The sequence below is a fragment of the Maylandia zebra genome, linkage group LG10 (assembly GCF_041146795.1).
Source record: "Maylandia zebra isolate NMK-2024a linkage group LG10, Mzebra_GT3a, whole genome shotgun sequence".
NCBI lineage: Eukaryota > Metazoa > Chordata > Actinopteri > Cichliformes > Cichlidae > Maylandia > Maylandia zebra.
Window position 1 is genome coordinate 10,721,814 of NC_135176.1, and position 25,448 is coordinate 10,747,261.

At 40.6% G+C, this 25,448-nt stretch overlaps 1 protein-coding gene across 1 annotated transcript; it reads left to right on the top strand.

Moving 5' to 3' along the window:
• Nucleotides 1–25,230, top strand: tmem164 (transmembrane protein 164). Its single transcript, XM_004557320.5, has 6 exons — nucleotides 1–887; nucleotides 11,129–11,178; nucleotides 13,526–13,592; nucleotides 15,227–15,305; nucleotides 20,967–21,067; nucleotides 23,779–25,230. Exons 1-6 carry the CDS (start codon nucleotides 450–452, stop codon nucleotides 23,983–23,985), a joined length of 942 nt encoding a protein of 313 aa, XP_004557377.1. The 5' UTR covers nucleotides 1–449; the 3' UTR covers nucleotides 23,986–25,230.
• Nucleotides 25,231–25,448: the final 218 nt, after the last annotated feature.

The following is a 25,448-nucleotide window of genomic DNA, read 5'->3' on the forward strand; positions in this document are numbered from 1 at the left end:
GTAAGGCAAAACTCGGGGTCAAATCTATAATGTATACCTGTTCGTTTCAGTAAGGCTCGGTAGATGAGCTAGCTACCTAACGGCTGTCGGCGCTGTTGCTAACACATGCTAACTATACCAGCTCTCCAGCTTGATGTGTCTGAGAGCTGATAGCCAGCGCACTGGCTTGCTTTGTATGATGCCGACTACAGTTTAACTGTCCATGCTAGCGAGCTAAGTGTGTGAGGAACGTGAAAGAAGAGAGGCTTGGCAGCACCCTCTAACACCACCACCACCACCGGCAGCATCCACTGGTAATCTTGACTACGGCTGTCTGTTGTCGCTAGCTGAAGTTCCTCCTCCGTTTGTGGATGAGGTAGTTTAGCTAGCTCAGACGAACCGGGGCGGCAGTCTATACATGTCTATCTGTCGACCACGAGGCGAGCTGCGAAAGGCAAATCTTGCAGTTCATGTTTCGCCAAGAGGTCGGTGTGGCGTCTTTTATTCCATCCTGTTCGTATCTTTTCCAACACGAGAAGAGGAATATGTCCAGATATAACATATACAGCCTGCTGGACTGGATCTACGGCGGGGTGGACCCCAAGTTTGAGGGCAACGGGGGCCCCGAGTGTGCTGCCTTCCTCGCTCCACAGCAGCGCATCAGCGAGAGTCTGGTCATCGTCCTCATCTCCTTGGTGGAGATTCTGGTGGCACTGAAGAAAATAAACATCTCCAAAGAGCTCAGAGTAGCCGGGAAAGACTGCATAAGGGCAAAGGAGGATAGTCTGGGCAAGAACCTGTTGCTGGTTACCCTGTGCATGACTTTCGGAGTGGAGGTTGGCTTCAAGTTTGCAACCAAGACTTTGATATATCTGCTGAATCCTTGCCATGTCGTCACCATGGTGCAGGTAAGCATGACACTGGAGGGAAAGAGCTGATGTGTGCCCTTTAGGATTACGAGTATGACTAGTGGGGATTTATTAGAAGATGTCATCTTCTCTTCCGAGCTGTCCTCTCAAAGCTGATGGGTTGATGGGGTATAAATTTTAGTGTGCTGGCTGGACTTCGAAGCCCTTGTTTTCATTAACTGGTTGTTGACCTGATCTCACCCATCTCCAGCTCTGGTGGAGCACCCTGATCGATATTTTGCAATCACTGTCTCTTAATGGCTTTATGGCGCCTTGAGATACATGAGCATGCTTTTTATTGAGCCATGCGAGGCTTAGAACAGGGGAAGAAATTATAAACTAATATATGTAGCACATTTAAAGCTTTTTAATAAAGTAATAGAAGCAAATTGATTCTAAAAACCACAGGAAATTCGGTAAGAAAGTACAAGTTTGAGCCTTGTTTGGACATCATTGTTCCGTGTGTTAGGGAGTTGGTCCAGTGCTGCCACGAAAGAAGACATCTCAAGTTCATTCCTTGGCTGTGAAACCAGAGCTGTCCCCCTCTTTGTCTCCAAATATTATTTTATGAAGCTGTTGTATCAACAGCCTGTAAGCCGGTGAGGTCAATTCCAGCCTGAGGTCGATGTCAAACTCTTTAATCAGCATTAGGGAGCTGTGTCTTTGCTTTTATGTGTTAAATAACACTTAGATCATGGTAAATGGACTGGTTCTTATGTAGCGCTTTTCTACTCATCTGAACACTCAAAGCGCTTTACTCAACTTGTGCATTCACCCATTCGCACAAGCACATTTTTCTAAGTGCTTTATAGCTAACATTCACACACATTCATACTCCGATGGATACACCAGAGAGCAATTTGGGGTTAGTATTGTCGCGAAATCGATCAATGTAGAGCAGTGAGACAAACCATGGAGGGCCCAGAAAAATAGGTTCCAGACATTAGTCACAGTTAATGGTACATCTTGTACATCTTTAATGGCTACAAACAGACATAGAACTTCTCTTTTCTATAACACCTTCCACACAAGGTAATAAACTTCAAGCCCTCAGGGTCTCTGGGGCTAATTATTGACTGTGGTCATCTGTTGCCAAGTAGAGTAAAATATAGTGAGACACCAAATGAGTTAAGGCCTCAGGCCTGACACATTCCTAGATTATATGTGTTATATGTATTGTAAGCATGCATGCAATCATCCTTCTATGTTCTAGTTTCCCTCAGCATGTATCACCTGGACAGTCACGCCAGTGACGCTTAAGACCCTTAATGAACCGAACATCAACTCGAAATAAGCACAAATATGCAATGTGTATGAAATCCTTCTGACCGTACTTGTTTTTTTTTTTTTTTGTTTTGTTTTTTTCTAAATGACATCAGAAACAGCAGTATGCGACATTACGTGATGGCAGAGCTTCAGTTCATCCTTTGTCATTTTTTTTTTTTTTTTTTTTTTTTTTTAATATATAGGACAGGGGGAATGAATGAGAGAAAGAGGGGGAGAGAAAGAAAGAAAACCAAAGGGGAGAAGAGACGGTGAGAAGGGGGGGGAAGAGAGAGAAAAAAAAAAAAGAACTCCTGGGTCACCTGTATGGAGAAAAAAAACAAACAAACAAAAAAAACAAACAGAGGAGACAGCAAACAACAAAGAGCAACATAATAATAGAGAAAACAAAGCACCATCACAATAAACTAGCTAGTCATAGATATCAATATTTACTAAATAATAAACGATATTGTGCAGCACGCAAGATAGACAGCGCACAGTGTGCTTTGAGGCAGCAGCCAAGAAAGCTTTAGTCCGTGTCTGTGAATACCCATGTGTGCATACCTGTGTGGATCAGCATGCTTGCATTCCAAAGGTTTCTCCATGTAATGATCTGCTAGGGAGTGTACTTGTAATAAAAGTTAACATAATGGAAGGATCCTCAAATGAACATCTTCAATAGACAACTTTAATGCAATATCAATATCCCAATAGGGCTGCCACGATTTGTCGACTAGTCACGATTACGTCGACTATCAAAATCGTCGACGACTGATTTAATAGTCGAAGCGTCGTTTGAAGCTTTGTAAGATCACAAAAGACGCAGGAATAAGTGGCAGGATTTAAGAGTGTAATAACGGACTGAAACAGAAGATGGCAGCATTGCATATACAAGGATGCCAGCTGCCGTTAAACCCCGAAGAAGAAGAAGAAGCAGCTGTGTCCCAGAATTCAAAGCGCGGCCCAGCGCAGTTTCCAACAATGGCGGCAGCTAGTTAGTTTTAATGTTACTCTTATTATTCTTTCTGGGTCACAAAATAAACGTTTAACATATTTTCAGGCGAGAATGTAGCTGTGTAAACCTCAAATATCTGCTCAGTTTATCAGGACACCACATATTTTCAAAAGCGCTCCGACGTTTTCGGAGACATCTGTTACCCACTAGCTCGTTAGCGAGCCGGTGAGAACACCGGACTCCCCGCAAATCGTTTTCAAACCCACCGCCGTCTTTCGCTACTCAGGTTAAATATATATGAGTCACTTAGATAACTTAAAATGTTATTGTTTGGCTTTTTTTTTTAGTATTTTATTTGTTCCTGAGTAAATCAGTTTGTCTGAGATTAAAGTTATAGTTTTTACACAGCTGAATAAACTCAAGCAGACAACTGATTATCAGAAGTGTGAGATGCTCCAGAATATACCCCAGTGTCCTGGGGTATATTCTGGAGCATATTCTGGGGTATATTTTAGATAGCAAGGAGTTTATTAAACTTCACCGAAACAATCTGCAAATTTCATTAAAATTTAATAAACTATCATCTTGTCTTTATTTTTAGTTAGCACAGACCTTAAACACTTAAAGCTGTAAGCTAATGATAGTTATATAAGAGCAGATGCTGCTGGTGCAATAAGCTGTAGTTTTACGTCCAATGGATGATGATCTGATTAGTCGACTAATCGCAAAAATAATCGGTGACTAGTCGACTATCAAAATAATCGTTTGTGGCAGCCCTATATCCCAAGGATATTTGGCATGCAGACTAGGGGAAGCCAGGAATCAACCACCAACCTTCCGATCAGTAGATGACCTGCTCTACCACCTGAGCTACAGCCGCCCCATCATGAGTCAAAATATGCAGTACCTGCTTGTTTACACATGCAGACTGCTTGATCTTCATGGTGCATGACTGCCATGTGACAAGTCATCATGAAAATTGAAGAGTAGAGCAAAGCTGATGTGCTCAATGATGATGGATTTTTCAGGTTTCAGGGAGGTAGCATGACAACCAGCGGACACTGAAGAATTGCTGGCTGTGATGAAAAATTGACTGACTGTAGTAAAATGTCCTTGATGTAAGGGCGAGATGGACAGCAGTGTATGTGTTGTTGGTGTTAAAAGGGGCGTGATCAAATGAGGAAATGGGTTTTAAAAGGAAGTTGTACAGCTTTCACAACTTGTGAAAATCATCTACGTATAGATTTTTTTTTTCTCCCATCCAGAGGAGGGGTGGGTGAGGGGGTGTTGACACTGGCACCAACTGATTATTTGTAGCACATGCTTGCTGGAGCTTGAATCTGATGTGGGGAGAAAAAAAGCTGGAAAAGAGAAGGCGTCATGCATTCCTGCATTCTTGCTTTATTAAAGGTAGTGCCTGTGGGCTCGGCTGTCTTTGTTGAACATTCTTCTAAAGAAATCGTGGCTTATTAATTGTTCTTTGTTTTGTTTCATGCATGCATGAGCTCCTATCGTGATCACACTTTCCTCATGTTGCATCTCTAGCGTATGGGTGTGGTTTTAATCCCTTTCAGGCCTGATGGAAACCTCAGATAAAAACATCTAAAGAGGGATGCAGAGCTCTCCAAGCACCCATTTATTTCCTGTCTCATTTGAGCTTGTTAAAGCTGTGCATCTGGAAACAATAGTGAGTTTCAGTTCACTCTTAAGTACACTCAATGAGGAACGAACACCACCTCTGTGCTGTTGAAAAGAAAATACCCTCTCGTTGCTACACTGCGTCAGTTTGCGTGCCTTTCAGTGTTGTTATGCAGCAGCTGGTTTTCATGACTGTTAACCAAATCCACATTTTGAAGAGGACTGGCATTATTCTTGAAAACACAAATTTGGTGTGCTAGTGAGTTTGATATTTTCCTTCTCCGAGCACAAAGCAATGCGACTTTGGGAAAATGTGGCGCTTGTTGGCACAGTCATAGTATCTGTAGGTGGAGGAATAGAGGCGGTGTCAGTAGGAGCTTTTACAGAGCAGCAAGTATGAGCAAATATCAAGGTGAGAAAGCCCCACAGGGGATGGAGTTTAGTGTGTGATGACTGAGTGCTTCACATCCAGCAGCACGGGTTTTTCGTACGTTTTCCACCACATAGTACCGCAGCAGTCATCGTGGCACGCTGAGGGTCTCCCGACTGATCAGTTTATTATCGTGTATTTCCGTTTGAGGCCAGCGGAAATGGGTGTGGTTCCATAAACAACTAAATCAAATAATGGGTATATCAAGTTGGAGAAATCGATATATGGAGGGGCACGCACTTTATGCTTCTTCTATGGCTTGCGATTGGTGCTAATACGAAGACAGTACGAACTTCCCCTGCCGTTTTATAGATTTCTAGATTTCAGAACTAGCTTGCACAAAGATAAAGAACAAAGAGCTTGAACATAACAGCTATTAAAAGACCTATTATACAAATTTCCAGGTTCATAGTTCTGTGTTCTGCTTATGATGGACCTCTGTGCAAACTGTTCATCAGTCCGACCTTACTGATTTACACTTCAATGGGGAATGAAAAACACCATGAACCCAGAAGGAGAAAAGTCCCAGCATTTATTTTTGTTTGTTTCCATCACGTATAATGCCAGCACTGACAGGTAGTGTCAGTGCTGGCATTAACTACCAAATGCCAGCACTGACATTTATGCTTGTAACCGCTTATGTAGGTTACGTTGTATGTTCTACATAGATTCTGTGTTGAACTCTGGTGCGGTCCCTCTGCTGTCTGAAACTGAAACAAGCCATTCTGTTTTTATCGACATAAAGAAGTTTTTTCATTGGCTCTCCCTCATAAATATGTTTGTACGTGAGCCACCTGCAGCCCACTATCACCTTAAGTGGATCAAACCAGTGAAACATTTAGAGTGAAAGTGTTTACACAGCAAGTCCCACAAATATCTTCATATAAAAAAGTGCAGTTTTAATAACAAGTCTGGTTTTCTACATGACAGAAATTCTGCTGTAAATGAAAGAAATCTGTCAGCATTTCTGAGCTGTAGCTCTAAGCTGTGTAAAATGACCAAAAATGTTGGTATCCAAGTTTTTCTTAATTCACAGACAGTGGATTCGCTCTGAAAATGGAAAATTATGTACTAAATAGTCATTATGTTATTTAAATGTTTATTTGTTACTTCAGTGCACTATAAATGGCCATGCAGGTCTTTATCAGTAGGAAAAGCTGTAGGAAAAAAATCCTATTTAAAAAATACAGTTAGTCTAAAATCCCTCTTTCACATTTTCTAGTGGGCCAGATTGGAGTCTTGGCAGGCCAGTTCTGGCCCCTGGGCCTTATGTTTGACACCCCTGACGTAGAGCCTTGGATTCTGTCTGAGCTCTTTGCTTGTCATCATGAGTGTTCAGGGATAAAGGTTAAAGGCATTTACATCCATACAGTGTAACGTTTATACGCTGTCCAAATGAGGCATCGCCTGCCACTGGATTCTCCCTTTTTCTTTTTCTTCTTTTTTTCCCCACAAGTTAAAGACACACGACCTTCTTTTATCAAGTGAACTTTCTTCCCTTGTAGATCTCGCCAGGCACAGCTGAACTCGCAGCTAACAGATATCACGTGGGCACGTGATAAATGTTGCTGTCGGCTGCAGGAAACGTCAAGTCATCTGTCTGCAAAGCAGGTATCTTGCATTTCTGCAGCAGCTTTGAATGGATGCGCGTAGGCTGCCGATAAATGGATGTATCGCAGTATTAACAGTCTGTGTATGGCAAAAATAATCAGCACCATTATAACAGATCATCGGCCTCATCGTTAGGTATAGCCACATTTAATGTAGCAGCTGTCGCAATAACCCTGAGCATCACAGTATGTTTACTCATGTGCATCGCACTCGAAACACTGCGGCATGTCACTCTATGGTTGCACTCGTTAAAAGGAAGTCTGACTTATTAGCAATGATGTATTTTAATCTATAAATAACTCCTTTATCTTTCTATGCAAACAACTTTCAGCTGTACCCTTACCTTGACACAAGTTGGTACACACTGTGAAGGTAGTTTAAATGTCCCCATCATATTCGCCCGTGCTGAACTATATTTGTCTGCAAGGTCATGTTCTCAAATTTTTTATTTATTTTGTCTTGTTGAATGACTGCTTTCCCTTTTACTCCCTGTAATTCCAGAAAATGCTTCGAGTCAACACTACTTAATTATTGTTATATTTATTTCTGGTCTTTTCCTTCTCCACTGCTAGTAGAAGGGCAACAGGAACCTGACAATATTTGGGGCACAATGTTCCAGCAAGCTGTACCTTGAGATAAAATTGTGTTTCAGCTGTAAAATTAATAGGGAAAAGCAGCAGTTAGACTTAACAGTGTCTTTATTAGTACAACAAGAGCATCAAGGCTGGTTTGACTCATTACTGTGATTATACAAGTGGAGATAATTCTATTAACTGTTGTTTTTGTTGTTGTTGTTGGCGGGGGGGGGGGCGGTATTATTGGTGCTCTGAGCTTTCTTTGCAGTCTAGACCCTTTCCCTGGCATTTATTTACATAGTCATATTTATTTCCTCATATTAGTTCTCCACATTGTGGACACTCTGCTCCGTTTAGCCATGGGTGCACCGCTGCTCTGCACAGCCAACAGCAACATGCCTGGTTCTCCGCTCATCCACTTAAATATAAAATATCAAATATGGAGTTACCTATAGTTCGTTGTATGTTAATCCTATCAATTGCTTCATCTAGCTAGTTCTGGCTAACGTTAGGGCCTTGATATCAAAATATGTTTAAACAAACAACCTGTTGCTAGGCAACCAAGGATGCCATGAGCATTTTTCATTGATTTCTATGGGTGTCAAAATGACTCTTTTAGCAATTCTTTGTTTCTTGCACACCCTGAAATTCACTATATGATGAATGAACCCATTTTAGAGTGAAATCTGACATGCTGGTATTTTTATTTCTAACAGAATTACATGGGTTTGAAAATTACAAGGGTTCTATGATATGGGAGCATTTTGATGCACTTGTGTGGTTGAGGTTTGCATGTTTTAGTGTGGTTGACGACTACAAAAACACCCACTCGCAATGCGTTGCTTGATGAGCACATGACGCACTGTGTGATGTGTTTCCTGCAGAGAAATCCTACAGCTGTAAACTGTGTAATAGACCACAAAGAACAAACTGGACTTATTACAGATTAGCTTCACCAGCTTTAGCTTCAGTGTATGTGAGGAGTGGGCCCAGTTCCAGCCTTGTTAATCCATCCTACAGCTCAGGTAACAAAACAGGCTCTCATATTAATTATGAAAAACTTGCTTCACACAATTCCGTCAGCACGCTAAATAGTTAACCAGCCCAGTTTGTTTGCTTTCAGCGGCAGAGCGAAATTCACACTGCATACCAGTCTGTCTTTTGTCACTGAGCTCGCCTCCTGGAAGGTTCATGGTCACAACTCTGTCAATGTTCACAGCAATCAGGAAGTCATTTCCTGTCAATGCCAATTAACTCAATGAGCATCGAAGAACATGCCAGTGACGACGCACGGGAGAGAACTGCGTTTCCTGAACCAGGAAATAAAAATATCTAGTACCTACTTATTAATTGATGGCCTTTCTCAGAGAGCGCAAATATGATTCATTTCTGTACCTTTTAGTTTGTTCAGTGAAAAAATGAACGTCAGATCTGGCATTAACTGACACCTAATTTTTACTGTGCATACCTGATTTGCATATTTTTGTACTTGCATCACGCAGATTTTATACCTTTTTTTTTTCCTTTCTTTGTTTTTTAATCCAGGACTTCTTTGAAAATATACAGCAGTCACTGGATTACACTTAAGTAGTCTTTCTCACCTATAAATAGGATCATGACTTCTTGGGCCAGTGTCCCACCCAGAGATCAATCCTAGTTATAGGCTTAAGTGGGATTTTGAATTGAATTAACACAGAACGTCTTTCCCTGAATACTTCTTGGATCAGACGCAACCTTAGCATAATTTCAAATGAACTCAACTTATTTTGATCGAGGAATATCAGTGTCCGTCCAAGGTTGGAGTGCCGGCATGACCACATGAATTTCTCTTTCTTTTTGCTTGCATAAAGTCAACAATCAGAAGTGTTTATGGGCTAAATCTTCTTGCTCAGTAATTTGCATGAAATCCATTTCTGAGTCTATTCCCTTGTGTGCTGTTAAAGTAGAGCTAATGGCACCGCTGGAGCCAAGACCTTTACTGCTGCCACATACAGAAAAGCATCCACTTACTTCTCTTAAAAATGTGTGCAAATACAACCCTTTATAACATTTGACATTAATGTTATTTGCTGAATGTTGACTGTCAGTTTTTTTTTTTTTTCTTAGTTGGCTCGTACTGCAAAACTGTGGAAGTTGTCGTTATAAGAAAAATACTTCAGCGAATGTTGTGAATTATATACTTCTATCCTTCACGGCATTAATGTTCAAATAAAACAATATTTTGCAGTGAAGGCTGCCCTAAGGCTCTGGCTAACAGTCAAGCAAGGAGTGACAAACATAAGAAAGGCAAATTTAATGTTCTCCTCTGATTCTGTGATGCAAAAAGTGAACAAGGTCAAGCCGTTACAAATAAGTAAAGGATCAGAGGGTAAAGTGACACTAATGCCAAAAGGGTAGCGTTACACTAGCGATTAACAGGTGCCATAAACTGGTGATTGGCTGAAAGGTGATGGAGAAAATGACGGCATCACTGCCACGTTCAGGCAAAATATTAAATCGTCACACAATATCAAAACTGATTGACACAGAAGTGTTCATATGAGACTGAAATGAGCTAAAGAAACCTTACATAGTCTGTACAACCAATTATATGCAACATTTATTTGATAATAGCTCGCAACTCTATGGCATGTTTATTTTATAACGACTTCTTATTCATTTAAAATGAGAGACTTGAGGGCTCCAAGTTGCAGAACGTTGTCTAATTGCTTTGATAGCTCAGACATGAGACAAATTATCAAAGTGACAACGTTTAACTGCCAGCAACGTATTGCCAACCCCTGTTTACAATGGAGGCTGACAGTAATGACATCTGCAGGAACCAACAAACTGTCAGCTTTGGCAAGCACGTTTTATCCACGGCAAAACATTTTCACGCATTGTTTCCTTCTCGTGACTTTATTGTGGTGTTTTAAAACGCGAAACATGACTCGCGTGTTAGAATGAGGGGGAAATATGTAGAAAAGACTGAAGATGTAAATATAACTATGAAAGTCTGAGTGTTTTTTAATAGTCCCACACACGCTGCAGATTAATAAAGTTGATAGGCACGCCACAGATCAATCCCGGAGACGCATTTAAAACAAAAAACAAACCAAATATATCAACTGTGTGTTTGGAGAATGAATCTCGGGTCAGTTTCTTTTCTGTAATTCTGTTTCCAGCCTTCAGGCAAACTAAGTTTTCGTGTGTCAGATGGTGTTTTGAACAAATTCCTGTTTGAACTATTCTCGGGGCCCAGTAGCCCAATCACCATGCACAGATTGCAGGCTGTCTTTTGATCCACTCTCCTTTACAAGAATAAAGTCAGATTGTTGGTAGAAATCATTTTTGGCAATGGAAATATATCAGGAAGTCACTTCACCTTTGTTTTCAAATGCTGCCTCCCTTTTCTTGTGAAAGCTGACTTCCAAGTAGTGAGCTGTGAACTGAGATTGTTTAGCATGAAATCAGCTCATTAGTGCCAACACCCAGCAGCTCTAATGCCTCAAATTCCATCCTAATTGTGGGCCTATCCTCTTGTCTGAACCTCTTCTATGTATTTTTTTTTTTTCTTAATTTGGACTAAGGAGACCTCACAGTTGCCTTTGGGATGTTCTGTTCAATGCTTCTGCTCTTGTGTTAGCACAAACTTGTTAAAGCAGTTCATTTTCTCTTGCAGAACTCGGAGCTGAAAGCTCTTAAAAGCCTTCGAGCTGTTCCATAACAACCGTATGAGCTTAATGCAATAATGTCGTTGCTCATTTCTCTCTGCTTTCCTCAACAGATCTTCCTGCTGGCCTGCCCGCCATGTAAGACAGCTATGGTTGTGTTCAGGTGAGCGTACGTGCACTCCTGGGTTCTTCCTGTTTAGTGTTTTCAACTTGTCGTCTACATTTAAGTTAAACTTTAAAGGTCTGAATTGGCAAAATATAGAGTTTTTTAGTGCAGACTGTAGAAAGGCCACGACTGCCATATGAGCCGCTTGTCCTGCTGAATGTAACGTCTAATGACTGGGCAGACAAAGCTCATGGTTTTTGTTTTCATATAATCCAAATTGTGGTTGACGTTGATTGTAATTACTTATTGGTTTCCCCCATAGTAAGCAGTTGTATAGTAATGTATTTGGGTTTATAGTCTCCTCTTCAACAACTCATCCGGTCTGAGCAGTTAATTATTCAGCAGAAATGACTCTGGTTTTGCCGGTGGGAACACGATGTGGGATTTACTCAGAAATAAATACAAGCAGGGTCACTTTCTGTTCCAGTAGCCCACGGGAGCCTCACAGTGAACACAGTGTACAGAGTCATAGCAACTTTATGAAACCACAAAAAGCTGGTTCTTACATGGGATAGAAATGTGAAACATGCCCCAATAAATATCCAATCGTTTGAAGAATTACTGAACTGCCAACATTATTTATCCACCAGGTCAAGATGTTCGTTCACATAGTCGGCTAGTTCATTTGTTGTCGTAACAACATATTTTAATTTGTCTCATTTATGTAAGAAATAGAGTCATGGCCTTTTGTTCGAGGCGCTTGTCATTTGTTTGTGTAAACATGGCATTTTACTCTGTGATGGTGGTGTGGAACCAGGCCCACTAACTGAAACATGCAAACCTCAAGTTTATTTCACCACATTTACAGTTTCAAAGTGACTGCCGTGTAGAATGCCCCAACTAATCCTGCTGCCCACCAAAGAGGGTTTGGTCTTCTACCTGCAATGAGCACAGCACATAACAAGTTTAAAATAGATCCTTTTTTATTATTTTAATATTTGACATTTTTGATGTGCTACATTTCCTGTGACTGCTTCACAATAACAGTCACTGTACCTTTCTGTAATGTGAAGTAGTAGCTGCTGGAAACGTTTGCTTGTTGCGTGTAAAGCTCAGATTCTCCTGCAGTAGCAAATGGTAAATCTATGTTTAAGATTACATCTTTATCCCTTTTATGTATGAAGGCAGTTCAACAACCACTGGACTGTACTTGCCAAATAAAAATTGTAAAATTAGCAGGAGCAGCGTCATATTAAATAGTTACTACATAAAGTAGATGTTTACGCTACAACAGTATCAGAGGTTCAGGTCTTGGCCTATGACATGCAATTAATTACAGTGATGGAAAAATATAAGGTCGCTAATGCTCGTTACGCTTTGTAAATTTTGAATTTGAATGAACCGCTTTTCAGAAGAGTGACAGCCGGACTTATTTGAAGCGGCATTACTTCGGCACTGCTGTTTTCCCGGCGACCTCGTCTGTCACAACAGTTATTTTGGCTCATTTGACAAAAAGAGCAGTCACAGGAGATAGATGGAGCTCCACACTCTGACACACATGCTCCTTGGCTTCTGTTCTGTATTTGGAGCCTCTTAACATTAATGTTAGTTCAAAAGACACATTTTTCCTTATGCTGGGTTTATTTATACAGGTTTACTAAATAAGCATCGCAGCTCCCACTAGGAGCAGATAGGCTATATGTGTGCGCTGGATGGTGCAACTAAAAGCTTCAAACCAAATTATACTAATTAGTCTGAATGAGTAGATGGATGCACTGATTTGTTAAATCGTGACATCAAAGCAAATTTATTTTGAGAGTGATCGCCTGAAACTTTACTGACCTGACTTTAGACAATAAGCGCTCCCACAAGAAACTGACCTTAACAAAGAGTAAGAGACAGCTGCTGCTAACAGCATCAGGGAGGAGTCTGATTGGTTTTCGGCAACATGGGATAGAATCTAAGCTGTCCTCCACCTGTTCCTCTGTCCCTTATATCAGCTGGAATTGATTCATATGTCAGTAGTGGCAGAGTCTTCTATGGGTTGAATGCTTTGGGGAGGGCAAATGGCCTGCAGAAGTCAAGAGGGGAGTGTAGTAATAACAGCCCTTTTCCCTCCCTCTCCTATTCTGTTTTTTCCTCTTTTCTTTCATTGATGATAAATCTGAAAGAGATGCTTTAGACAGACTCACACTTGTTAGAAAGCCTTTATTGTTTTAACCATAGCTCAACCCCGGTAACTTCTCTCCTCTGCGCTGCTCTGTGTCTGGAGAGGGAAGAGAGCAAAGTGAAACCAGAAGGACAGGAGAGAAACTAACATGACTCAGAAAGGTTTACACAGATTAGGTAAATAGCAAGTGACCTTGTAGGTATTTTTAATGTCTGACATTTTTATTGTTTTCAGGCTGCAGGTCCACATGTTGAATGGTGCATTACTTGCTTTAATGTTCCCTGTAGTCAACACCAGACTGGTAAGTAGACCGTGATCTTCAGATCTCATTTATGAGCAGCCCTCTTCTAGCCTTTGTTAGGTCTCCAAGGTGTACAAGGTTAAGTGTCGCACTCACTGAGCAGCTAAACGAATGTTATCACTTACCTCTGGAACGGCGATGTTGTGTTGAAAAAGACTACACTGTGTCTGTGCAGGTATCATTGGTTTCCTCTATAATATCGTAAGCTCTAGAACTTGCTGTGTAAAGAGACCTATGATGATGATTATGTTATGATTTGGCGCCGTATAAAACGATTGAATTAAAATTGAAAGCTCTGACTCACTCAAGGCGCAGCTTGAGTGGGTGCAGGAGATATTTCACAAATTTAAACTTGATCTGTTTGAATGAAGTCACTTTGGTAAGTTTTAAACTTAAAAAAAAAAACCAGCATAGCCATTAAGACTAAGTGCTTTTCCTTTTATAACAGTTCTCACAGAAATAAGGCTGAGCTGTTCTGCCATATCTGCAGTTCCCTATCAGATAAACTTGTTTTTCTCAAGCAGGGAATGAAGGCTTACACAGCTGTTTTGCATTTTATAACATCAATAAACTTTATGTCAGTATTTCTTACAGAGCACACTAAACTATGATTGCACCCTGAACATTACGTGCCTGCCAACCAACAGGAAAAGAGGCAGTTTACATCAGTCACTTGTAAATTAAAAAAAACACTGTGGACAAAGATCTCATGCGTTTCTTGAGTTATACCATAAAAGGGAACCCATATTATGCTTTTGTGGTCGACACAGTGGATCATCTGTCTCCATCTAAGCCTGTTCCTACCATTCTCCTCGGTCACACCAACCCTTTACATGTCCTCCTGCTTTACATCCATAAATCTTCTCTTTTGCCTTTTCCTGCTGCCTGACAGCAGGACAAACAAAGGGTGTAGCCATATTCAACATCTGTTGTTCAATATTTGCACTGCATCTGTCCTCTGCACATATCTAAACCATCTCAGCCTTCCCTCTCTAACTTTTGTCTTTAAAATGTCCATGAGATTCACTTGTTTCTAAACTATCCATCTATCTTGGGCTCTGCAGCTCTTCCTGCTGTCTTTTTGGTTGCGCCACTGTTTCTAAACCAGACATCATAGCAAGTCTGACTGCAATCTTGTAAATCTTCCCTTTCACTTTTGCTGCCATTCTTCTTTCACAAATCACCGCGACACTCGTCTCCACCCACTCCACCCAGTTTTAAAAAAACAAAAAAAACATGGTCAACATATGTACACGTAATCCCTGAGAAACGAAAGCTCCAACTTCAAACTGCTGTAAACACTCAAGTTTCATACAATTTTATTATTATTATTATTATTATTATTATAGATTTTGTATGATGACAGTGATCATTAATGAGGCCATACATTTTTAGAAGAAAGGTGCCTTATAAAGGCAGCTAAAATAGACAGACGGTGTACCTGCTGTTCTTCCATCTCTTTGTTCACTTGGGTAATGTTCTGTCATGGTTGCTTGTTAAGCAGTAGCATAGCTGGAGACTGTAAGGCCACAGGTCTTTAAGATTTCAGGGCCCAGAGCAAGTTGGGGGCTGTTCTGCTATATCTGGGTGCTGTAAAAGAATTAAAGTGGTTTGTTTGCTTTTCATTTTCTCAGCTGCCATTTGAGAAAGAGATCTATTACATCCAGCACTCCATGATGTACCTGGTGCCTGTTTATCTTTTCAGGAAAGGAGGTAGGTGTTTCTTCATTCTGACTTTTCACATGTCAGCCGAGCAAAGTGATAATATCTCCATGGATGGATTCACTTTTTGTCTGTGTCATTTGAGATGCTGTGGATACCAGCTTTTTGTTTTGTCTGTTCAGTGTCTGTTAATGAAAGATTGTTTGGTCATTTCCACTTACATAGATGATACTGAAGAGCAACTATAAAACCAGTTTAACTAAAAGGAGTTCTCTAAAGAGCTTGGAAGGAAAAGCGTCTGGACTTCTTTAAGTTGCTTGAAGACGTTTCACCTCTCATCCGAGAAGCTTCTTCAGTTCAAAGTTCAAATGGTGTCGAATCCCAGATTTAACATGTGTCCTAGGGGAGTGTCCCCCCAAGAGGGTCATTCAATTCAATTCAATTCAATTTTATTTATATAGCGCCAAATCACAACAAAAGTCGCCTCAAGGCGCTTCATAGATACAGAGAAAAACCCAACAATCATATGACCCCCTATGAGCAAGCACTTTGGCGACAGTGGGAAGGAAAAACTCCCTTTTAACAGGAAGAAACCTCCGGCAGAACCAGGCTCAGGGAGGGGCGGCCATCTGCTGCGACCGGTTGGGGTGAGAGAAGGAAGACAGGATAAAGACATGCTGTGGAAGAGAGACAGAGGTTAATAACAGATATGATTCAATGCAGAGAGGTCTATTAATACATAGTGAGTGAGAAAGGTGACTGGAAAGGAAAAACTCAATGCATCATGGGAATCCCCCGGCAGCCTACATCTATTGCAGCATAACAAAGGGAGGATTCAGGGTCACCTGGTCCAGCCCTAACTATATGCTTTAGAAAAAAGGAAAGTTTTAAGCCTAATCTTAAAAGTAGAGATAGTGTCTGTCTCCCGAATCCAAACTGGAAGCTGGTTCCACAGAAGAGGGGCCTGAAAACTGAAGGCTCTCCCTCCCATTCTACTTTTAAATACTCTAGGAACAACAAGTAGGCCTGCAGAGCGAGAGCGGAGCGCTCTAATAGGGTGATATGGTACTACAAGGTCATTAAGATAAGATGGGGCCTGATTATTTAAGACCTTGTATGTGAGGAGCAGGATTTTGAATTCAATTCTGGATTTAACAGGAAGCCAATGAAGGGAAGCCAAAACAGGAGAAATATGCTCTCTCTTTCTAGTCCCTGTCAGGACTCTTGCTGCAGCATTTTGGATTAGCTGAAGGCTTTTCAGGGAGTTTTTTGGACATCCTGATAATAATGAATTACAGTAGTCCAGCCTGGAAGTAATAAATGCATGAACTAGTTTTTCAGCGTCACTCTGAGACAGGATATTTCTAATTTTAGAGATGTTGCGCAAATGGAAGAAAGCAGTCTTACATATTTGTTTAATATGTGCGTTGAAGGACATGTCCTGGTCAAAAATGACTCCAAGGTTCCTCACAGCGTTACTGGAGGCCAAGGTAATGCCATCCAGAGTAAGAATCTGATTAGATACCATATTTCTAAGATTTTCAGGGCCGAGTACAATAACCTCAGTTTTATCTGAATTAAGAAGCAGAAAGTTAGCGGCCATCCAGGTCTTTATGTCTTTAAGACATTCCTGCAGTTTAACTAATTGGTGTGTGTTATCTGGCTTCATGGACAGATAGAGCTGGGTGTCATCTGCATAGCAGTGAAAATGTATGCTATGTCTTCTAATGATACTGCCTAAGGGAAGCATGTATAATGTAAACAGAATTGGTCCTAGCACTGAACCCTGTGGAACTCCATAATTAACCTCAGTGTGTGAAGAGGACTCTCCATTTACATGCACGAATTGGAGTCTGTTAGATAGATATGATACAAACCACTGCAGCGCAGTACTTGTAATACCTACAGCATGTTCTAATCGCTCTAATAGGATATTATGATCAACAGTATCGAACGCTGCACTGAGGTCTAGCAGGACAAGCACAGAGATGAGTCCACTGTCAGAGGCCATAAGAAGATCATTTGTAACCTTCACTAAAGCTGTTTCTGTGCTGTGCTGAGCTCTGAAACCTGACTGAAACTCTTCAAATAAACCATTCCTCTGCAGATGATCTGTTAGCTGTTTGACAACTACTCTTTCAAGGATTTTTGATATGAAAGGAAGGTTGGAGATTGGCCTATAATTAGCTAAGACTGCTGGGTCTAGAGATGGCTTTTTGAGTAAAGGTTTAACTACAGCCAGCTTGAAGGCCTGTGGTACATAGCCGATTATTAGAGATAGGTTGATCATATTTAAGATCGAAGAATTAATTAATGGCAGGACTTCTTTGAGCAGTTTTGTAGGAATGGGGTCTAAAAGACACGTTGATGGTTTGGAGGAAGTAATTATTGAAGTTAACTCAGAAAGATCAATTGGAGAAAAAGAGTCTAACTTAATATCAATGGTACTAAGAGTAGCTGTAGATAATATTACATCTGTGGGATGATTATTGGTAATTTTTTCTCTAATGATAAAAATTTTATTTGTGAAGAAGTTCATGAAGTCATTACTAGTTAACGTTAAAGGGATGGTTGGCTCAAAAGAGCTCTGACTTTTTGTCAGCCTGGCTACAGTGCTGAAGAGAAACCTAGGGTTGTTCTTATTTACTTCAATCAGTGATGAATAGTAAGATGTTCTGGCTTTGCGGAGGGCTTTCTTATAAAGCAGCAAACTATTTCTCCAGGCTAAATGATGATCCTCTAGATTTGTGACACGTCATTTCCTCTCCAGATTACGAGTCATCTGCTTTAGGGTACGTGTTTCAGAATTATACTCCCTGTTGATCCTCCACCTAATCACACGAGCCAAGATGTGAAAAGGGGTGTAGGTCACAATCAGCCAAGGTTTCGGGTGAACCCGCTATAAAAACCTAGCTCTTTAGACTACAATGACCTGGATGACATAAAAGGAGTCTCATACAACCATATACAGGAGGCCCTTTAATACAGCTAACTTTCAAACAGTACTACTAAATTGCTCAATCTCTATATAGCAGATTTCATACTGCTTATGGCTGAAAGTACTGCACCTCTTACATGTTACATCTATAGGAACTGCCATTGGTGCTTAATGTCAGAGAAACCCATACTACGAAGCACCAACTGCAGTTTCTGTGCTGACGATAATGTCAGAGGAGGTTTGGGACTCTGCAGTTATCATGTAATTTTGACAGCAAATTTTGATTTAGTTAGGACCTATTTGGACCATTAAAACAAACACACACACACACACACACACACACACACACACACACACACACACACACACACAGGGGCAGATCAAATGTGCTCATCCAACCTTACAGTACAAGGAGATCACTTCCAAACTTGTCTTTTCTTTCAACACAACTTGATTATGTCTGATTTGAATTGCATCTCTCCAGAATATTTTCGTAAAATGTTTAATCACTGAAGTGTCAGTACATTTCATCATAGTTTTTGCCCTCCTACATTTGTTTTTATTTAGCCATCTTCTTATTTTCGCCCGATGATAAAAGTCATGGACAAAAACTATGACGAAAATCATTGGTCAACAAAATTAACAGTGGTGTCAGAAGAGTGTTGGTGAATTTTGCATATAGTGCATTTCAACAGTTGTGAACCCCACTCTGTAGCTTGGCATGGGCTGAAGTTTCTGTCGCTCCTAGATGCAATAAAACCTTTTACAGATAACTGTGAAATTTCATCCCTCCCAGACATTTCAAACACTGACTTGTTGCAACGGTGGCTTCGTATTACAACAGAGCGAGTACAGAGCTCTGTAAAACAACCTATTTTTCTGCAAGTGTTTGTGTATGTGGTAATAGGCGCCAAAACACCTGAATTTCAAAGATTAAAAGACTTTGTCCCCCTTGTCCATGTGGTGTCCCGACTGACAATGTCTGTGGTAAAACTTAGTGGACAATTACAAGTAAGCACAAAGGGAAAAACCAGTGTGTCCAAGCCATGTGACTGCACAACTTTGAAAAAAATTCACTGACAGTTATTTTGTTCACACACCATCACTTGAACCCAACCACCAATCCCCATCCCAACCCGTCATGGCAGATGCCTACCCCTCCCTGAGCCGCCTTGTGCCAGAAGTTTCTTCCTGTTTAAAAGGGAGTTTTTCCTTCCCACTGTCGCCAAGTGCTTGCCCATAGGGGGTAATCTTTTTTGATTATTAGGCTTTTCTCTGCATTATTGTAGTGTCTTTACTTTACAGCGTAAAGCTTGAGGCCACTATTGTTATGATTTGATACTGTATTAGTTAAAGTTTAACTGAATTATTGGACTAATTTTTTGATTATTTGGCAACAGTAGATCTATTATGCATTAGACATTATTGAAAGCTCAGTAAAGCACAATAGAGAGCCTTTGAAAGCTGGATATGGACTTGGGTTTAAAAAAGCGACCAGGTTATAGTTTCTGATTATGGACTTGGTGAGTGATGCCTTTTTTTGTAGCTCATGGTGATCCACACTCAGTTATGTTTACTCTCTGGAAGTTTCACTTCTAGTTTGTTAACTAGTCTTATTTCCTTGTTGTGTGCCTCTTTTTGATTTTGCCAATCTCAGTAAACTAGTTAACATGGTTCCTAAAAATTGTTTATGCAACGTGTTGTGAATGCAGACAGATTTGAACATGAGCACAGCTCTTACTGAAGACATCTGAGCTGTTAAAACCCAGGGGTTGATAAAAGGAACTAAATGAGTGAGTCTAAAGCAGGACATCAGTGGGAGCAACGTTTATTCAACTTTATTCAAACCTTGATCTGTAAGCACAGATGACAGTTCATCTTGTTTAACTGGTAAAACTGACATCGATGCAAATTTTCAAGCTTGTAACCCAGTAATAGAATAGAAGTGCCTGATCATGTTTATTAGCAATGTAACAGTAGAGCTCAACAGATGGGGTTATTTTCTTGCCTATGCAAATCCAATTCCAGAAAAGTTGGGATGCTGTTTAGCATATAAATGAATGCAGAATGCAATGGTTTGCAGACCTCAAAGCTGTAATTTCTTCACAGTAGAACACGTTTTAAATTCACACATTTTACATGTGAAAAATATTAGCTCGTTTTGACTTTGATGGCAACAACAAAAAGTGAAAATGGGCAGCGGTTCTCCATTCTGCGATAAATTGCATTTCAGATTAATGTTCCTCATCTACAGTGCATCTCTATCATCAAAAATTCAGAAAATCTGAAGAAATCTCTGTGCGCAAAGAACACAGAAAACCAATATTGGAAACCTGTGATTGTCATTCCCTCAGTGTGCATTGCATTAAAAGCAGGAATGATCCTGTCAGAGCCTAATTTCTGTCCCATTCATAAATGCAGCTTAAAGCATTAAATTGCATTACATTTACAGCATGCCAATATCTTCAGAATTAAGGTTGTACAATTAGAGCACATTTGATACGACTTCCTGGTACTTGTCCTCCGAATGCCAGCAATGAGCAAACAGGAAAAGCCAGTTTGACACCATATCCTGTTTCTTGTTTTTTCTGCGGTTCCACTTTCTCTCTATGAACTCTGCTGACGTGTTAAGGACACATAAAAGAGGAAGTGTATAGAAATAGCTTTTGGTTCTTCTCTAGATTACATGTCGTCAAACAGGTGGCCAGGACTGGCACATATGACACATTTTGTGTGTTTGCTGTCTCTTTAACTCAAAGTGTTTCTTTTTGCAGGTGTGTACAAGCCTGAGCCTCTGGGAGATATGTGGTGGGCTGTGCTCTCTACAGGCATCCTGTTCTTCTATCACTTCACCTTCCTGCAGCTCCTTGGCCTGGTAAGATGGAGCCCTCTGCTGGACACTGTGTGCTATTTCACTATATTTTTATTACACCATCACTGCCTTAGACATAAAGTTGTGGTAAAGCTTTAAGATTTAAAAAACAAACAAACTGAAATTGTAGGTTTTTGTTTTTAAAAAAAAAATAATAACATAAACCTAAAAAATAGTAGTTACACAGGTACAGAGGGAAAAAAGTATTTCAGCATTGGCCTAGACTGTTAAGGTCTAAGCTTAATGAGCAAACCCTTGTGAAAATACTAGATATTTTTGTTTAGAGTTCACAGTGTAGCTAGAGCTGTTCATCCATTCACCCATCCACTCTGTCATAGGAGGGGTTGGAGCCTGTCTCAGCTGACATTAGGCGGGGTACACCCTGAGCAGGTCAACACTATCGCAACCATTTACTCTCGTATCCAACTTAAAATGACCAACACGCATAACTTTGAACTATGGGTGAAAACCCACACGAGGAGAACTATTGGTCAATTTAAAAGTGAAGAAAATGTATATTTGGATTTAAAATTATGGCCTTTTATCTAGAGCTAAAAAACATTACACACTGCAGTTGATAAAATGGAGCTTAGTTAAGTACTCTGGATGATTTCTCATTGAGCAACATGCATACTTTTCCCCCAATATGTCCTGGATAGTTAATCATCTGCCAATTTTTGGATTGGTCTGCAGCAGGCAGCTAAACAGAGACAGCAGGTATAATCATTGTCATGTTTTTAATCCATGCATGTCTGAACTGGTCCCCACAGTGATGCACACATGTTAGGCCTGTTTCTGAACATGCGACGTGCTTATGAACACCAACAAACAACCTCTTTTTCCCATTTTACAAAGTTAATACTTAAATTTTCAGATAAATAATTTACAATAAGTAAATATTAAAACCGAAAGAGCTGATTCAGATCATTTTATACCAGCTTGTACAAGCAAACTGTAGGTGCATTTCCTTTATACTACTCTTAAAAATAATAAGTGAGTAATAAAAATAAACTAAACAGGGTGTCACTGGGGTAGAAAGGGAAGAGTGAGGTTTATTTGTAATAGAAGCAGGAAAATTTGGCAGGCGTAGGCTTCTGAGCGATGAGGGCCAAACTGTGACAGCACAGGCTCAGAGCTTCATGTGGACTGTTGTCAGCATGCTGTTGGTAATACTTATCAAAATTCTTCAAGGAAGGACAACCTGTGTACCAGTTGCTGCAGTTGCTGCAGATGATACAAATATCCTGTTGTATCAAATCCCAAAGGTTCTCTATTGAACTGAGATCTGGTGACTGTGGAGGCCAGTGAGTACAGTGAGCTCATTGTTGAAGAAAGCAGATTACGGGGTACGCTGTGATTATAGAAGGATGGACACGGTCAGCTCCCTGTTTGGCTTGTTCATGCAGGCTGTGGTGTTTGAATCGTGCTCACTTTGGTACTAAGGGGCCCCACCTGTGCCAAGAAAATATCCACACCATTACAGCACCAGCAGCCTGAACCACAGTCTGACTCTGACTCTACCATCTGAATGACACAGCAAAAATCAAGAGATCAGACCGAGCAACGTTTTTCTAATCTTCTGTCCAATTTTGCTGTGCAGTGAGAATTGTAGCTTCAGTTTCCTGTTCTTAGCTGGCAGCAGTGGTAGCCATCCGGTTAAAGGTTTGACATGCTGTGCGTTGAGAGATGCTCTGCTGAATACCTACAGTCCAGCCATTCTCCTCTGACCTCTGGCATCAATGACACATTTTCACCAGCAGAGCTGCTGCTCACTGGGTATTTTCTTCTTTTCAGACCATTCTCTGTAAACCCTAGAGATGGCTGCGTGGGAAAATTCCCAGTTGGGTCAGCAGTTAATGAAATACTCAGACCAACCAGTCTGGTGCCAACAACCACATTCAAAGCCACTTAAATCACCTTTCTTCCTCATTCTGATGCTACGTTTGAACTCAGATTGTCTCTACCATGTCTACATGCCTAAATGGTATTGAGCTGCTGCCACGTGATTGGCTGAGATATTTGCATTAATGAGCAGTTGAACGGGTGTACCTAACAAAGTGTGTGTGTGATATTGTTAGTCATAAATCCTGAGATATTAACACCTAATTATTGATGATCCACTGATGCTCCCTGTTTGGCTTGTTCACAACTTTAGAGTTTATAGTAAAAAATTATGCAGCCTGTTGCCTCCAAATTGATCTCCTATTTTGGACCAACATTCAGTTTATTTTCTGCTGGATGCAAATCAGCATTATTCCCTAACAAAGCAATTCATCAGCTTTAAGTTCCAGGGTGTTTCTGGCACAAAGAGGGCAGAGAGTAGCTGCTTGATTGAAAAATGATAGTACAGAGTAATCAATGAATTGTGATTGTAAGGCCCACAGTGCTGATGTTTGTCTTTTCTAGCATGTGCTGACTAAATGGTTGTAAAACCCCTGAAAATCTTTAGTAATTACAATGATACGACTCATTCAACAGCCGGTTAATAAGTCATGGAGGATTTCCAGGCAATGAAGTCTGACATCAGTCAATTAAGTGTCTGCTTTTTGGAGCTGAAATCTATTGGAAGAGAATGATTGTAAAGATATGTACAGCAAAGTCAACCATAATGTTTGCTTAAAAAAATTAAAATAATGAATTATCCACTGGATAAATTTGGATTCATATTGGCATCAAATTAGGTCTTACTCTGTCTCGTCTCTGCTCTCCTCCAGGCGACTGAGGTCAACTTGAATAACATGCTCTGCCCGGCTGTGTCCGATCCATTTTACGGCCCTTGGTACCGGGTTTGGGCGACGGGCCACCAGACCTTGCTGACGCTCATCCACGGGAAGCTCCTCACACTCCTCTCGCAGCACAGCGGCACCGCCTGCAGATACCTGCTGGACACACTCAGACTGCGCAGCAAGAAAGTTGACTGAATGTCCACGAAGGTGCATTCAGACCTAGCCTTTCACTCCTTTTACTCCAAATGCCTGCTTTTACAGTGTCTTTTTTTTTGTCTTTCTTTTTAAATCAACATTTTAATGCATCTTTTAAGACTTGTTTCACAGAAACAAGCGAGCATTTCAGGGCCAGTGAATCTTCGTGTCATTCTTTTAGCGTTGTAGTTGGCTTGCATGCACAAACGTACCGGGCATTTTAAAGCTGGCACTTAGAATTGTGGCGTTGGCCAGATTTTAGCCCTTGTTCGTTTTTTTTTTTTGTTGTTGTTTTTTATTTTCAGAAATATGTCAGCGAATTTGTGGCAATTACTCCAGCTGCTTCTTTTTAAGCTTTGAGGACAGAAAATAGGGGTCACCCAAATGTCACTACTGATCTCCAGCTGTTACACTTTTCTGATTGTTGTCGGGGGTTTTTTTTAAAGTTGCACTAGATCATATGTTAGCGAGTTTATTTGCTTCAAACTTGAACTTTGGAGCTGAATGAAAATCTGAGCAGTTGTAAAAGTTACTGCCTGTGTATAGCGTGAGGATTTCTGTTTGACACTCTGTGTTGTTACGACTGAAAGCTTTCTGGCGTTCTTCTGTTCCCACTTGACTCCACGGCTGTGCGGGTTATGAAAGCATCGCCGTGGAGGTTTCTTTTGCCTTTCTGTCTCCAACTTGTTCAGATCATTCCAGTTGTGATAATCAGGGGACAGGAGGGTGTATTAGATGCTGCGACTCAAAGCAGTGAAAGAGGATCCAGAAATCTACAGTGGGATGTTAATATTATCTCTGTGAAGGAGTTTTTTTGTTTATTAGTCTTTGTTTTATTGTGCCGTTAGACCATAATAAGTGAGGTATAATCTCGAGTGGGAGGAATTCGGTGTTTCCCAAGATAAAGTGTCTTTCTGGGTTGGATTAATGTATCTTACAAAACATCCATTCTCTCCACCGCAACTGTAACGAGCCACACTCCAGTTTGTATTTTAAGAAATGCATCTGATGTTCTGCATCAGGTCACTGTGGGTCATTTATTCATGGCCCGTTTGAAAGGAAGTATTAACTGATAAGTTAGAAGATGTCATTCATGGTATGTATCATTTCAAATATGAGGGATGTGTGTGTATATTACTGTAGCATATTCTAAACTTCACTGCAAAGAAGGGATAAGAGGAACTTTTGTATTTCTATCAGTTTGAGTGTATGTGCTGTATTGAAAATAAAGGTGATTGTAGCTCATCACAGTTCTCCTTGTGTGTATGTTTAAGCGTGTATTTTTTGCCTTTTAACCATGTTGCTTGCGTTAGTATTAAATCTGAATTTATTCTGCTGACGACCAACAGATATTACCACTTTGTGTCTCCGTTAATACCGTGATCATGAATTGGAGCTCGCCAAATAGACTGGCATTGTGGGAAATGTGCATATTGTTACAAAGAGCTGAGAAGATTAAGAGG

Coding starts and splice junctions, on each gene's coding strand:
- tmem164 (XM_004557320.5), top strand. CDS start 450: ATGTTTCGCCAAGAGGTCGGTGTGGCGTCTTTTATTCCATCCTGTTCG. Junction 13,593..15,226: donor CTGTAGTCAACACCAGACTG/GTAAGTAGACCG, acceptor TCATTTTCTCAG/CTGCCATTTGAGAAAGAGAT. Junction 15,306..20,966: donor TTATCTTTTCAGGAAAGGAG/GTAGGTGTTTCT, acceptor TTCTTTTTGCAG/GTGTGTACAAGCCTGAGCCT.